The 17,426-nt window shown below is 38.4% G+C and overlaps 1 protein-coding gene across 3 annotated transcripts in view; it reads right to left on the bottom strand.

Annotated features, from left to right (window-relative positions):
- The window catches only part of NEGR1 (neuronal growth regulator 1), a 739,102-nt gene that overhangs the window by 189,450 nt on the left and 532,226 nt on the right, over positions 1–17,426 (bottom strand). Inside the window, exon 7 of one of the 3 annotated variants that reach the window (XM_054037810.1) lies at positions 4,003–4,044. The exons of the other annotated variants lie outside the window; for them this stretch is intronic. Coding sequence (XP_053893785.1) covers positions 4,003–4,044 — 42 coding nt within the window. The remainder of the gene's footprint in view (positions 1–4,002; positions 4,045–17,426) is intronic. 3 annotated transcript variants of the gene reach the window in all.

Raw genomic sequence — 17,426 nt, 5'->3', positions numbered from 1 at the left:
ATGACATGATATTTTAGCAATAGTAACAGCATACCCTAGATATTTAACATACTCAGAATAGAGAAGTGTAAGAAATACACAGGAACATTGTCTAGTTATGCAAGGCAAACTTAGAACAATTCAACTGCTATACTGATTTCAGTGGGACTAACATTCACGAGGAAGGATTATGACTGAACCCTTATTCTTTAACCAGTTTGATTTTGTTGCAATTTTTGAATCTGCTTCTGTACTGTCAACAGATCAACTCTCTCTTACATTTTTCATTTTGCAAATGTATTTTAAACTCATCTTTTAAATTATTTAAAATTGGAATGTATCATACAGTTAGAGATTCATTATCTTTTGCTTTTCTTAATTTTCTTCTCTTTGGCTTTAAAGGTGTGCCGTTCCTATTTTGCAGACGGTACCTCAAACAAAAGCCTTTTGTTTATCTTTAGCTTCCTTTTTACATCCCTGTCTAACCACAGTGGTCTCTTGTGCCCACTTTCAGTATTAAGAGAAATATACCACATTGGGACACTGGCCTCTCACTTCATTCGTTTCTAGACTATATTTTTTTGTCTGTGGTAGATTTCCCCATTTACTAAGAATTCCATAAAAAAGTCTTTGCAACCTTTTATGTTATTTCAAAGTCAGCTTTCCTAAACTAGAAATGTGTGCTCCTTGCTGCAGTACTTACCCTCATAAGTCTTTCAAACTGAATAATATTAGATGCCATCTAACTTTAACCATATAATATTTATCATTTTTGCCTCATTTCCTTGAATTAGGTCCAGAATAGCATCAGACCATGTAGACTGTTCAACACACTGTATAACAAAGCAATTTGCAATACATATAGAAAGAATAATTCAATGTGAAGTTTGTGCACAGTTGTCATGCCATTCAATATCTGAGTTATATCAAAGTTCTGGACTCCTTACAGGCTTCTGTTATCTCTAAAAACATTTCTTGATCTATCTATATTTCACTCCCTAGAGGCCTATAACAACCGTGAAAAATCGCCTGACTAGCTTGGCTTTAACTTCAGTACAACCTGTGTCTGTTCTTTGCAGGTCAAGTTCATCCTTCCCTTTCACTCCTGTTTTGGCTTTATTTTGCCTATCCTTTTTTCTGACAGCCATATTCTGGTCTTAAATAAATCCATGTTACTGATCTTTCTTAGTAGTTTAGTTGAAATGCTTTGCAGTGCCAGTGTAGGAGGTCCTGGGGTGGATAAAGGCAGCACAGTTTCTTGAGGGAAGGAAGATCCAAATGGTAGCATGGATGTGCAGCCCCTCTGTGAAACTGGAGACTCTGTATCTGAGAACTTTGGAAAGTACACTCCTCCACAGTCTGCCCAGCTTCTCTCTTGATAGAACCTTCTCAAGGTTGGAACTTGATGGGAAGGTTCAATGTGCTTCTTAGTTTTTCTTTTGTAACTCTCTCCTCCTTATTGCATCTCCCTGACTTCTACATTATTAGCCAGTGAACACTTTACTTTGGGTTATATTGTACTCCCCTTTGGTAAATCCTGTGGGGGAGGGGAAGCAGAAAGCCCATATGTCACCTTGTTGAGTTACCAGTGACTATTACGGTGACAGAAAAAGGAGATAGGGCAGGGGTGGGCAAACTTTTTGGTCCAAGGGCCACATCTGGGAAAATAAATTGTATGGCGGGCCATGAATGCTCAGAAAATTGGGGTTGCAGTGCGGGAGGGGGTGAGGGCGCTGGTTGGGGGTGTGGGCTCCTGGGTGGGGCCAGAAATGAGGAGTTCAGGGTACAGGAGAGGGCTCCAGGCTGGGGAGTGGGGTGCCGGGGGGGTGAGGGCTCTGGCTGGGGGTTCGGGCTCCGGGGTGGGGCTAGGTATGAGGAGTTTGGGGTGTAGGAAGATGCTCTGGGTTGTGACCGAGGGTTTCGGAGGGTGTGGGGGGGAACAGGCCTGGGGCAGGAGGTTGGGGTGCAGGCTCCAGTTGGGGGAGGCAGGCTCTGGGGTGGGGCTGGGGATGAGGGGTTTGGGGTGCAGGAGGGTGCTCCAGCTGGGATCGAGAGGTTTTGAGGGCGGGAGGGGGATCAGGGCTGGGGCAGGGGATTGGGGCGTGGGGAGAAGCTCAGGGGTGCAAGCTCCAGGAAGCACTTACCTTAAGCGGCTCCTGGAAGCAGCGGCATGTCCTCTCTGACTCCTACGTGGAGGCACGGCCAAGTGGCTCTGCCTGCTGCCCCGTCCGCAGGCACCGCCCCGGCAGCTTCCACTGGAGCAGGCCATTGGAGCATGTAGGAGCTGGAGGGGGGCTATGCCGCAGCTTCCGGGAGCCGCGTGGAGCAGCCCCCAACCCTGCTCCCCGGCTAGAGTGCTGGAGCAGGGTAAGCCCCAGATCCCGCTCCCCAGCGGGAGCTCGAAGGCTGGGTCAAAACGGCTGGCGGACCGTAGTTTGCCCACCCCTGAGATAGGGCCACAGAGGATGCAATGGGTTTTGTCTCCAGTCCCTTTAGGGAAGGGAGCCAGGCTACATTGACTCCACCCCCCATTTCTGCTCCTGTAGAGGGTTAACTGACTCATTTTACTTTTGTTTTTTTTTTCTTACCGTGTCTTACAGCAGAGGCCCAAATCCTGCTTCTCTCAAGGAAAGTTTTGTGCCTCTTTTTTCCCAGAAGCATCTGACTCTCCTTCAGATACTTTTGCTAAGAAACAGTACATGTTTGTGAAACACAGTGCAGTATATTAACTGCGTTCAGTTTCCTCTTAAAAGCCATATTTGACTACACGGCGGATCAGTAATCTGATGACATAAAAAACTCTTGGTATATTATAATAACCATTTTCTTAAAAAATAATTGTGTGAAAAGTGTTTTCCTTTCACTCATCATATGTGTGGAGTCAGTTTTTATGACTAGTTAGGAAAATATGGTTTTATAAAAATCCTTAAATTTAACTGTGCAAAAGACAACCACGGTGATATACAAAAATGGAACTAAAATTTGTATAACTATTGGTCCAGATTGTGCCTCCTAGATTTTTGTTTGGAGGGACCTCTCAGCATGCAGATCTCACTCCTTGTGTGTAAAGGGAGATTTAGCCACCTTTGTACCATCACCAGACGTGGTGGAGAACAATTTGCATGGATTGGGGGAAGAAAGTTCAACTGGGAAGGTCTGGAAGGGGACATATCATTTCCCCCTGCCCTGTCCCTGTGGAGATTAGTCAGAAAAAATGATACAGACTTGGACTATATTATCTTTTCCACAGAGTTCCTCCTCCTACTGCATTATGGGGACAGTCATGGCTGAGGCAGTCCCTGTTAAAGTGATTTCAATGGAGACACACTGTTAGAGAACCAACAATGGGAAACCTCCTAGGGGTCAAGGCCTCTGTATGGATGATCCTCGCCTCTCACAGATCCTGGGGGCCAAGTGTAGGGGCAGGCTCTGCAACCTTTTTTGCATGGAGGCAAACTCCACCTCCTTCAGCAAGATGAGTTCTATGAGGAGAACCTCACAGCAATGACTTCCCTGAGATCCTTCCCATGAGTTTTTCAGAAGTGGTGATGATCTGGAATGTTTCTTTCCGAAAAGCTAAATACATTCCTTCATTTTGGTAGATATTACAGAAAAAGGTTTACAAAAGGCAAAACAAATGCCTTGTTTATAGTAACACAAATCAACAGTCAGTTTTCTACAACTAAAACCACAAAGAGTACTAAAAGTAAAGGCAATGCACAACTAAGCCCCCTTGTATGCGTTTACTGCATAATCTTCGGACAGAGAGAGAGGGGAGGCGGGAGAGAAACAAACCGGAACAGTTTTCTCAAAGAAAGAAACTAAGAAGAGAGCAGAGTATACAGCTCAAGGAAGGACAGACTAATGAATGCACAAAGACAGGAAAGAGACAATCTAGCAGTACCAGAAACAATACTGCCCAATATCAATTCAACTTATTGATATGACGATGTAAAAGTCATGATTCCTGAAGAGAGAGAGAGAGTACCCAAACATACGTTGTGAATGTATGTGGATACTGACCTGGGCTTGAGACAGGACTAGAGGTAGTAGGCTCAATAATTTCTACAAAAAGGGAAAAGGAAAAAAAAAGAGAACATTTGGATATTAATTACACATGGAACACAGATACAAAATGAGACAATAAACAGTCATGCAAGAGACACGCATAAGACCTTTTATTGAAAGATTCAACTGACCACCAGAGATTCTGTGAAAAAAGTGCAATAAACCAAACCTATGTCATGAGATACACATCACTGTCTTTCTTTTTAAATCTATTTTATTCATGCATCATCAATACACAGTACACAGGATACCACATTCCGATTTGCAAATTTCCATTCTGCCAGCTTTCTAAACCTACCATTAAAGTTTTCAAGCCAAAATTCACAAGGAATTCTTCTTGTGAAATACTGAAACCTGTGTACAAAAGGCTTTCTTTCACACTAAGTTTTTTTGCAAACATAAGTAGTGACAAAGACTGTGAACATAAGGAATATGATTGAGAGAATTCTGGCATTTTCTTAGATGAACTTGTGGAAATAATTGTTTATTATCCTCTGTTTAAACTATTTCTAGAAAATGTTCATTGAAAACACCAATATCAAACCACATTTTGAAGAAGTTTAATTTACTTGGTGCAATACAAAGAATAGTAAAAAGAAGCTATATACAATTCCAAAATTCTCCACATTTAGTATAACAAATCATTAACTTTATGACATCTCACTATCTTGCTATGGTAGTACTTTATACTCCACTTTTTCCATTTCTTTTTATTGGTTTTTACACAAACCAAACATACCAATCTTCATACATACTGCACAGGTGCAAATAACTAGTAACATTTCCAAGTGGCAACTTAATGCTCTTAATTAAAAAAGATTTAACAGTAGCATTACCTAAATCCAAAGGATCCTGGGCCAGATAATGAAAATACCATGAAAACATAATGCAACAGCTTTGAAAAAATACGAAATAACGAGACAACAGTAGACATGCAAATCATAGCAAAAGAGCTTCACTATGTCTTCCCCATTTCAATTTTCCATATTAGCTGCAATATTTGATTTAATGCTGTGAATGTAAGATTTATTCAAAATGAAACAACACCCAACATTTTCTGAAAGAGAGACATTTAATTATAAATATGGTTTCTTTAAGAAATGCTGCTTCATTTAAAACAACAAAATGCATTTTAAAATTGTGCATTATTTTGAATGCAAGTTAATAGTGTTACAGGTCCTTAAAATGTATCAAGTGACAACTCAATAATCACATGAATTTATTTATTAAATTACAATGTGATATTTAAAATATATCTTTTCTGAATTGGCACTTCCATGACACTGTACATTGTATTTTATTAATATATGCCAATCTGGGAATTCACAACTGCACCGTATTAACTTTACAATTAATTTTGAAACTTAAAACCCATGCAGTGTGAAAGGCTGACATTTTGTGCCATACACCGTGGTTTATATAAATACAGTTTCCTACATATTGCTTAGAGACAGTTTACACAATTGCCCACATTTATCAGTTCAGCTGGTGGAGGAAACCCACCTGATATCTGAGACAGCTTTAAATCACTTCAGGGGTGGGATAAACCATAACTGCTTTGTGGCATGATGGGTACAACTCACCCTAATGCAAGATCTGCAAAGATCCTCTGCACCTTTTAATCCCTGTGAACCCTCAGAACTGGGGTGAATTTCACCCTCTGAGAGTGGAGCTGCTTTCATCTCCAAGGCTCCAATCGAACAAAACACGTAAACCCCTGTGTAACGTTATATATGTGAGTATTAGAGGTTAGTGGGACTATCGCATGCATAGTCATAGACTCACATAAGTGTATTGCTGAACCAGAGCACAAGTGAACTCTTACCAGGGGATCTGCCTGGGAAGAGCATTCAGGAAAGATGGGAAGGCCCTTGAATCTTTGCAGTGCAGTGTTCTGCTAAGATGTGTTATGTAGTTCTGGGGTGAAAACAAGTTCTGTTATTTTGGGACATCCATAGTACAGGTATATACACCCCCAGGAACTAATCACAAAACCTTTCTGACAAAAAGTATAGGTCTGGAAGGAAGGAATGAAAATCATGCTCTGCCTATAGAACATGGACTCAGAATCTACTTAATCATTATGAGGATGGCAAGCTCAAGCCCCGTGCTTTAACATTTATGATCCTGGAGACTTAGAATGTCTTGAAGGAAGGGAGTCTCCTTTCTTTCTCAAACTCACTGATACTTATTCAATGGAAATTCCCTGGTGGGGTAGGAAATCTCTTGCAGGACAGGTGACATTCTAAGGCTACTCTTAGTGCTTGCTTGTTTCAGTAAGTCTGATGCAAATTCAATATAGAAAAAAATAATTTCAGTGGATTCTTCTGGGACCAGAATTGGTGTCCTTCAAATGAAGGTTTCTGCTTAAATGACTGCTATACATACATACTTTCCCCCAATATATTCAAAAGATACACCACTTATTGAAACCAATGAAATAATGCTCTCTCCATGAGGTACCTGTTCTGTTAACTAAACGGCTTGATCAGCAATGTCTGATCTTTAAAAAAAACATGGGCTTTATTATGTTGTTGTGAATTGGGAAGTTATTCAATAATCTTGGTAATCTATTTGTAGGGCCCTACCAAATTCATGGCCATTAAAAACATGTCACGAAACGTGAAATCTGGTCTCTCCCAGTGAAATCTGATCTTTTGTGTGCTTTTACCCTACACTATACAGATTTCACAGGGGAGACCAGTGTCTCTCAAATTGGGGGTCCTGACCCAAAAGGGAGTTGAAGGTGGGGTCACAAGGCTATTTTAGACGGGAGCGGTATTGCCACCCTTACTTCTGCGCTGCTGCCTTCAGAGCTGGGCAACTGGAGAGTGGCAGCTGCTGACTGAAGGCCCAGCTCTGTAGGCAGCAGCACAGAAGGTTCGCAATACCATACCATACCAGGCCATCCTTAAATCTGTGCAGCTGCCGGTGGTGGCTCTCCCTTCAAAGCCGGGCTCCCGGCCAGCAGCCGCCGCTCTCAAGCTGCCCTGCTCTTAAGGCAAAGCCACCACCAATAGCAGCGCAGAAGTAAGGGTAGAAGTACTGCAACCCCCCTTATAATAACCTGTTGTTTGGAAAAAATGGAGTGTCTTGTAAAACAAGCTTGAATTCATATAGAGCAAATGTGACTAGCAGAGAAAAAAGGAAATTTGATTAAAACAAGGTATCTTGAAAACCAAGTGTACCGTAGGCAGGAACTATTTATGAGCATACTTCAAATGCTATCTATTTATTTTTGATTTACTATTTTTAATCATTTGATTTGGTGGATATCAGCCCTTCCTGTGTCTATATGCTTTGGAAAATCATATCTGGTTTCCCAGGTGTTATTGTTATCTTCAATTCAAAAGCATTATACAGTGGTGACATGAGTTATCTTCTGGACTGTCCTGAGATAACATGATCTTGTTCTTATGATATTGTAGGAGTTAATCCTCCTTGTTGCTGTGGCTTCCTGTAGAAGCCCTGGGTTCCATTTACTGCAGACTAGTAGCAAAGTTATCTTTGCCACAGTCAGCCAGGTACCTCATGCTTTATTGTAATTTGCCATTAAAAAGCAAACCGCCATTTCCACCACATCAGTATTAATAAGGATTTTATTACTATTGGGCCAAGTCCTGTAGTCATGACTTAGGGCCAGATTCTTCCATCTTTACTGAAGTTTAGTAGTACCTCACTTTGAAAGTAGTCCCATTCAGTACAATTACTTGCTGAGAAAAGTACTACTCACCATCAGGAAGGAGGCAGAATCTGGCTGTAAGTCCTTGGACAAAACTCCCATTGACTGTACACATTACTAGAATCATAGATCAAGCTATTTGGGGCTGGAATATCTTCCCCAGCTTCAAGTACCAAAACTCTTTTTTGGACATGTTTATTCATGAAGCAGTTCGGGTCTTTAGAGAAAATATAAAAACAGCTGGTTTCCTCATGAAGACACTGGGCTATTTTATTAAAAATAAAAACACATTAAAGATTCATTAGTAACATTTTGCTTTTTTTTAGCATTTATTTTCCATTTCCTTTCGGCCCAAGTTTAGAAGTCTTACAATATCAAGGTCTCCACATAAATCACAGATATTCAGGGACAGTTGTGCTAGCCATATTTCACACTGGCAAGAAATGCAAATGAAAAATACATAAAAACATGACATTTTTTACTTCTATGACTTCAATGGGAATTTTTGCCTATGAGTATTGGGACATAAATAAGTAGAACAGTTGAGCTGTTCACACCTCCTTTCAGAATTTTGACATATATAAATTTGGTCTAACGTGAACTTTTGCATCCATGAAACCTGCACCTCACTCCCAAAAGCGAACACAACTGAGGTGTTGTACCTCTCAGCCCAGAGTTAAAGAAAAATGAGTTTTCTATGGGCTCATGCTTCCTAGTGGAGCATTCTGAGTCAGATCTTGCTTCTAGGGAGACTATTAAATCTCTAGTTGACTAATAATTTGTATAGTTTTAACAATAACATGTCGAGAAAGTAGTAGAATCAGAGTTTAATGCCAGAAGTGACCACCAGATCATCTAGTCTGACCTCCTGTGTATCACAGGCCACCAACACCACTCACACACTAAACCCAACAACTGACATTCCCATTAAAAGATTACTAATGATGCACTAATGTGTTTTTATTTTTATTAAAATAGCCCAGTGTGTTCATGAGGAAACCAGCTGTTTTGTTTTTCTCTCTGAAGATCCAAACAGCATCATGAATAAACATATCCAAAATGTTTTGGAACAGGATAAGGTTTAGACAGTGTGAAATAGTCTAACCTAAACACCTCTGATCTTCTCTTAATTCTGTGAAAACATAACATAAAATCAATCCATAAAGCACAACAAGTGAATTCCTGAGAGATTAATGAATGCCTCTTTGAAATATGAGGACAACTGTGTGACTTTAACTGCTAGACATATACAAAAGCACTGATTGCAGTGTCATATTTTAAAATAAAATTTTAATTAAGCTAGGATAAAGAAGTAAGACATATGAATTTACTGGGCATATTGACATTGGCATGACATCACTGGCATCCAATCCGGTACAGAAAGCAATTCATATGTATCCAGAATTTGACCTCTATTTCAGTAGAGTAATATCCACATATGCGGTATATAATTATAGTCCTGTATAAATCTTCTCCCACACTGAAAAAGTGTTTGGAGAACAATGCAAGGGGTTTGGACAATTTTTATCCATCCAAGCACTAAAGGAAAATCCTCATGCAGACCTGCTGCTGGTACTGGTTTCCCTTTAAACATTTCCAAGATTTATTCTTCAGCGGGGCTTTAGTTCTTTCCTTCTCTCATACCTACTGTATTCATGGGGGCAGCTTGCTATTTTTTTTAATACTTTACACAAGCACATAGAGGAATTCGTATAAGACCCGAGCCTGCAGCACACTGCCCAGCATGCAGAGATATTTGGAGTTGCTGAACGGTGTTGCTCAGCACTCAGCAGAGTTCAGCAGCTCCCCACAGTGTGCTGCTCTAGCTGAACCGCAGTGAGCTAGGTTTGCTGTATCTTATTTTCTGACAAAAATCCACAGGCGTTAAATATCAAGCTTCTTATTGTGCCCTAAGTGAGATCCCACACATTTATTTCAGGTGTGTAGCAGCTGCCACGCGGCTCCCCCAAAGCTACTATAAGTCCCATGTTGTAGTAATTGATTCTGGGAGTGTATGTAGAAGCAGATCTTAGGCATTCTAGAACTGAAACTGCAAAACCCAGCACAGGCTTTTCTGGAGAGCACGGCCCAAGGCAAGTACAGTCACAGTCTAAAACACATTGGTAAAAGCTGATAAAGCAAAACAGAGCAATTGCTTTGAAAGTGTGCAGATGTGTCTTTTGAGGTTCAGCTTGCTTTAAATATACCTCAGCAATGACAGCATGAATGGATGATGATCATCAAAGTGCTTCCAGAAGTCACGTGACTGTGGAAAATGGACCCATGAAGATCAGTATTTCTGAATAAGCAAATCCTGAATGAGAGTTCTATCATTTTGAAGGTTCTGCCATAAATTGCAGATCTACAGAGTTGTAAGGAATACCCTTACTTAAGTTTGTGGAAATATGTAAATATCAGTGTATTTGATAGCTATTTAATTTGTGCTGATCTATAGCCATTTTTGCACTTCTGCAGGACTGAGTCCACAGTGAAGACATTTCCCCCTAAAATAAGTTCATTATAAGCAGATGTTTGCTATAGCTGGAACTGAAATTTGCACAATGTGATACAGTGACACAGTCTGAGATTTTCAATCCAGTTCACTAGAAGTGGGTTTCTACTTTATGCATCTTTTTAGTTAGGCCACTTGTAGCTGTTGGACACCTGTTGCCTGTTGGTTAGGCTGCCAGAGCTGGGATATTATTACCTGCCCAATTTTCTAAGGAAGGAGGAGGACTCTATTCCAAACTATGCATTTTATTAAAACACAAAGGGTAAATTTTGGGTTGTTGCACCCATTCAGGTCGGCAACATTATGATCATTTAAGTGAGTCGAACTGGACAAACCTTCTAACCTGCAGAAATCTCTTCTATGCTGTTTCAGTTAGCTCTTCTTTATCTAGTATTGTTAAAATTCCTGACAGCCATCGATTACCAGCAACTCATTTATCCCCCATACATCAGAGTTTGCTTCCACAACTTCTTTGTTTCCTCTGCACTAATGTATATAATAATCAGATGTATCAAAGTACAGACATACAGGGAAAAAACAAATGAACAAATAACAGCAAAAGAACCAAGCCCACCACTGCCTAATATACAAGACAGTCACACCAATCAAGAGTCCAGACACATTCTGGTGTATCTACGCTGAGACCACATTATCTCCCCTTTGTATTGATAACCTTTACAAACCAATCTTTCAGGACATAAAGAGAATCAATAAATCAATACCTTCTGGAAACAAATATTGTTTCTGTCAGTAAACTGGATTTGACACATAAATCATACATGATACTGGATATGCTTATACTGTAAGTATAAATGTGCCCTAAATTAGGTTACAGGAAAAACATGCTGTTTTTTTAAAAGTAGTGTTATATCTGTGAAAGGCGATGCAGGCCAACAGGTCAGAAAAGTGAGTCATTTACCAACAGTACAGTGAAAAAAACTTGCTTGTTTTCTCAAATATATCATTGACTACACTAGATTAATCACACCACACTATAAGAGTTAAGTTTACCAAATCACAGCACTGAAAAAACTGTTAATCATTATGGCAATCAACTGAACCAGTTATGACACACTACCTCAAAGCAGTACCTGGAACCCCATATTCACCAATGTTATATAATTATGATGTGCTTTGTACAAAGTATGCCTTGTGAGGTATCATTTTAAAAGTCTTGATCTGTTGAACAGATTATATGTGCTATAATTATAGGTGAGGTTATTAAGTATTGCTGTATAAGTTACTGATACTTGTTGTGAGGTTGGGAACACTCAGAACCAGCCTTTCAGGTACAACAGTGGAGTAGCCAGTCATTCTGATGGCCCATTAAAGGGAATTTACTCTCCCAATGGCCAGCCATCCTAGAAGACATCTCAGGGAGAGCACATAGACAATGGAGACTGCTTGACCAATGGGGGTGGATGTCATAGCATAGATCTTTCTAGCAAGCTGGAAGAAACTACAAAAGAGGGGAAATGACATCATCATTTGGCCCCTCTCCCCTTCCCACCCCACCTCAACACCTGGAAGAAATGTCTGGAGGACAAAGACTTTGAATGGGGAAGGTGGTCCAAAGGCAGGAAAAGAGTCCCGGCCTATGTATTGAGGATCTGTGACCTGTTTTTACCATCTGTTAGGGTGAGACACTACTTGATTCAAATCCTGTTTAGTTTGTAGAACTCAGACTGCAAGTGTATTTTTATTTCTTAAGTAACCAACTTTGATCTTTGTGCTTGCTACTCATAATCACTTAACATCTATCTTTCTGCAGTTAATAAATCTGTTTTTATATTTTATCCAAAACAGTGTGTTTTGGCTGAAGTGCTTGGAAAATCTCAGCTCAGTTTACTAAGGCTAGTGTCTTAGCGTCCCTCCACATTGAGGGTGGGACATACTGGGTAATGAACTTTCATTGGCTTCTGACCAGTGCAAGACAGTACAGTTCTGGGATGCAAGGCTGGGAAGCTAGGGGAAATTGGCTGGAGCCTCCCTCTTGATGGTTCATAAGTGATTGGGAGATCAGTCATGTAACTGAGCTGGGTGTGTCCCTGCCTGTGTATGTCTGTACAAGTGCAGTACCTGCTAGAGGTTTGTGGCTTAACACAGCATCACAGTATGAGAGGGATACCCCAGGTTGGTGGAAGGAACTGAAAGCAAACCAACTCCAGCAAGGTTGTATTTTAGCTGGAAATTCTAGTGAGGTACATGGCCTCTCTCTCCTCCCACCCTTTCCTCCCTCTATCACAGCAAAAATCACAGGATCCACCACATTTAGACCTTGTCTTTAGCAAAGGCATTTGCTGTGTATGTATTAAGGTGGAACAGCAATAGAGGTGGACTAAGAAGAAAGATTGAAGTTTGTATACCTGGGAGACAATGTATTCAGACTTTCATGTACATGAGCTGAGGTTGACCAACTCATGTAGTTCAATATACATATATTTTGCACAGCACAATGTAATTATAATACTGTGGTACATAGAATGATACCAGTGTTCTTCAGGATACCATTTCTATACTGTGTAGGATACAACTATTTCAGTTCCAGGTTATCCCGATGGTAAACAATGTGTAGAAATATGATTTTGATAAGAAATAATATTTCTTAATACAGAAAACGTCAGTTCCAGTTACAAAAATGTTGTACTCTATTTCTGCAGGTAAATTTTTACCTATAGAAGAGAAAAATCCTACAATCTAAGTTTGCACTTCTAAAATTCTTGCAAATATTTTTGCCCAATTTATCAATAGTGGTAGCATTTTCTTAACATGGTTGGTCAAAAGGGGGTGGAACTTATACAAAAAGAAGAATCTGTTTTAAAAAGCAAGATAAAGTCATGTATATTATTTAATGAAATTCTCAATTATTTATTCATCACCAGAGATATGCATATTCATGTATGAAATGAGACAGTACTGGTGTGATCTAAAGGTTTATTGCCACTCATTTAGAATGACTGCCCATACCAGACACATGCTGTTGGAACATTTAACCACCACACACTATCATGTATTCTCTAAATGAGTTTTCCAGCTTTTTTCCATCTTCAAATGTTATTGATGAAAGAAGAGAAAGAGCAATGCAGATCCAAGAAATTTAAGATTTGGGTCATGATCCACCAGGAGAAACTAGAGAAGTCTGACATACAGAGGTGGATCAGCTCAATCTTCCAGCATTATTCAGATTGCTTTCTTCTTTCTCCTTGTTCTTGAAGAGGAGATGCTGGTTCTTTTTCAGTGTTTATTCTGGCATAAAAATAAAGCAAAACAGAAGCATAAGAAAAAGTGATAATTATGTTTTTTTCTGCTTTAATTCCTTGCATATTGTGTAATAATGAACCTAGAGAACTTTTAGTCACACGAGGCCCCATGCATACAACTTATGAGTTCCCTCCCCTCCGTGTGGTAACTTGCATTTTGTGCACAGTATTCAGCAATTTTTCTATAACAAACTGGAAATGACATAATACTTACTTTAAGGAACTGGCCTCTTTAGCTCCTGGCATTCCTGCTTTTTCCTCACTGGAAAAATCATCTCTTTCTCAGGACCAGGGAAAAGATGACCAAATATCTTCATTGAAGACTTTCCTAAATGCAGTTCTCCTCCAATTGAACTGAACATTTACAACTACATAACTTTAACATCACATTGACAACATATGGAAAAATATATCCTATTCATCCATGACTATAAAGAAGTTAAGGATATCTTCTGCTAATCATGGCCTTTAAAAACACAAACAGAAAATATCTTTTTTATATTGAACAATATTAAACAATGAAATACACTGTTCCACATTAAGAATAAAGACTACACAATGAAGCTTACCATAAGTATCTTTCTACTTACCAATTTTCATAGAGTCACAGCAGGGACAGAGAAAACTGTGCATCCAAAACACCTTGATATGAAAGATCTTACTTTACTGGGATCCATGAATACAAAGATGGGCTTCAGCTTCTGCTGCAGCTAAGTAATATGTTGTATATTGTTCATCAGCTGACAATGGTGTTGATAGGGTCATTTCAATACTTTATGTGAGTACAATTGTTAAGCAATACCAAAATCACAACGTTCTTTTCTATTTTGTGGATTTCAAATTCAATACTGCTTCAGAAATAAACTAGACCATTAAAAAGGGGCTTTGCAAAAGAAGAGTCCTCAGTAATATAAACAGCTCTTTGAGCCATGTGAGGGCTTGTATAGACTACCAAAGGTTTGCAAGTCTACACTATCTGCAAGGTTCATAGAACTGACTTTTGTGATTAACTCAAACCTCTGTGATAGAAAAGACAAGTTCTATGTATGGAACTGAAACTAACTGAAAGAACTGCTGGTGTCAGAAGAATCCCTCCAAAAGTGAAAACCTATTTAAAGTCCATTTTCACACAGCAGAAGCTGAAAAATAATCACGATAGGGAGGTCCAACATTTCTTTAAAAGGAAACATAGCTTTTGTAATCTTGGAGTGGGTCCAAAATTAAGCAGAAGGGCACTCATACCATTGCTTAGATACCAGCTTTTATAATACATAGATAATGTAAAGCACATTGTAAAAAATCAGATTTCTTGGCAAACGAAATGATCCTATATCAGAGTGATATAGAACTATATATGGTTACATTGTGCTTTTTTATTTATTCACATATTTAGTTATAGGAATTGTACCCCACTTTCCAAATAAATGTGAGGTAGAGAAACTTAAGAACTTATATACTGCTTTTTAAAGCCTTTAATTTTCAAATAACTTAACCCCCCCCCCATTATTGAAACATTTTATTTTGATCCATGTGTGAAAGGATTAAAACAACAACTGCATCTACTCTGTATATAAAAGCATATATTTCTTGAAATGGTTTTGTAATGCGTTATGTAGAAGAGCATAAAACTTAATAGCACTTTATCAGGAGAGCCCAGGAGTGAAAAGTGTACAGTGAATTAGCATTGTCAAGGAAAGATGTTCACTGCATTTGACCTAAGTATAGTTCCAGCATATGCCTGCTCTAGTCTTAATGTTTTGCATTATAGATACTAATCAATGTTCCTCCTACAACAATCTCCTCAGTTATATTAATTTTAGGTTAATATTACATGAAATAGTTTTCACTATGGTAACAGTAAAGGATTTCAACAGTTATGATTAGATATTTATATATAGCATACAGTGACATTTACATGTACTATATATTGGTAAGGCATATTATGGAGAAATGCACTCTTTATTATAGGCGAGATTCTTATATCCTTACTCAAACTCAGTAGCATCCTGTTCCATAAGGGTATCCATATCTAGTGCTACAAGATTAATAATTCGTCATCTGTTTAGCAAAACATAACGGTCATACCAACACATCCATTTTACCTGAATCTGCATCAGTGGTATCTATTCTTGATCTGTAAAAAATGGTTAGATTTCCCACATTTTACAGTAATAAATTGACAAGTCCAGAATAAAAGTGGCATTAGCGTATTGATATGAGTTGAAAATTAATTGCATAACTATTTTCAATTAAGATCATTGGTACTTAACTACATTAATTGCATTTAATCTCCTTCAATCTGCACCTTATATGTTAATGAATAATGATTTTTTTTAAATGAAAAGGCTCGTTAAGCCAAAGTAAGCCAGGGACTATTTGAATGTGATGGTAAGTGGAAAAACTTACTCAAATATAAACCTTCCAGATGAAAAGGTTTAAGTGGATTGGTACATGGAGATGCCCTTAATTAATTCTGTATCCTATAGTCATCATTAATATACTGCAATAACAAGTCAAGCTCTTTTTCAGGTATGAGTTATCACACCTTAGTTGCCAAATAATAGCTTATTTTACCTGAGTGGTTTGTTCTTTTATTACAGCAAGACAAATATTCATATTTCAATTTGTACAAGATGTTTAACAATTAATTTAATACCTATGAGCCTGATACTGGAAAGGATCAAGAAGGTCATTCATTCCATCTTTCTGACCATGAAGAACTGTTCACTGCTGTACATTTGCTATTATCTGTCTGTCCTTAATCACAGCATATGTTTTTTAAAGTTAAGTGTATTTTAAATCTTGCCAAATGGTGTTACACAGTATTTTAATGTATACCTAAAATGGTAATTCATTACTTTAATATTTAGGTCTTTAAGACACTACATTACACACTACGGGTGAAATTCACCCCTCTGCAGAAGTCTAGGACAAGAACTACATACCATTTAAACCCACAAGTAATGGATTCAATTCTGTAGTCTTTAGGCTAAACTGCCCCTATGTCTCATCAAGCCCTGTGTCTGAAGGATTAGGTCCAACAGTTGTTAATGCTGCCAATTTTGCTAATCCTTCAATCTGCTATGGAGATATATATATATATATATATATATATATATATATAATACTGGATTTCTTGATAGATTACAGACTGGAAATCATCCTATTTAATGCAGGATGAATTATTTTTCACAGCTTGAAAAGGAAAAAAATGGAGTACAAAAGTCTGTCAAATGTTCTAAATACTTTTAAATAAGTACATTTCTGGCTAATTCAGTATATTGTAAATGTGAGGTGTTTTTGAATGGAAAGTTATTTTTCCACTGGAACATACAAAAGAATATTTAAAAAAATGAAAGGATCAGACAGTGATATTACTCTATACTACTGACAAAAAACAAACAACCAACAAACTAAAAAACCTCAGCTACTTCCTTTAACTAGCCATATCACATTTGTTCATGTTCAAGACTTTGCCTTTTACAAGATTCTTGGCATATTTATGGATAGTAACCAAATGAGAAAATTTTAGCACTATGCATAGGGAACTTTTCACAAGTTCCCCTTCATATTACAGCGTCCTATACAAATTTACACCACTAGTTTCGACCCCAGGGTATTTCCTTGCAGTACAAATGGTATAAATCCAACAAAATTCAAGGGTAAGAAAGTGAAGCACATACAAGTTTCAAACAATGTAAATAAATCTGAAGAGTGAAATCTTTACACTGCTTATGTAGACTGAAAATTTTAAAGTTGACACCTTTCAATTATACATAATCAGATTAAAAATGAAGATAAATATTGTATCACAAATACAGGCAATATGACTCTGCACCATCTCTCCTCCAGTGTTTGTAATGCAGGATCCTCAGATATCCTCTTCCTGATTCATATATGGCTAGAACATCATGGCTATGGATTT

The sequence above is a fragment of the Malaclemys terrapin genome, chromosome 8 (assembly GCF_027887155.1).
Source record: "Malaclemys terrapin pileata isolate rMalTer1 chromosome 8, rMalTer1.hap1, whole genome shotgun sequence".
Classification (NCBI taxonomy): Eukaryota; Metazoa; Chordata; order Testudines; family Emydidae; genus Malaclemys; species Malaclemys terrapin.
This window is presented reverse-complemented; position numbering and strand designations above follow the sequence as displayed.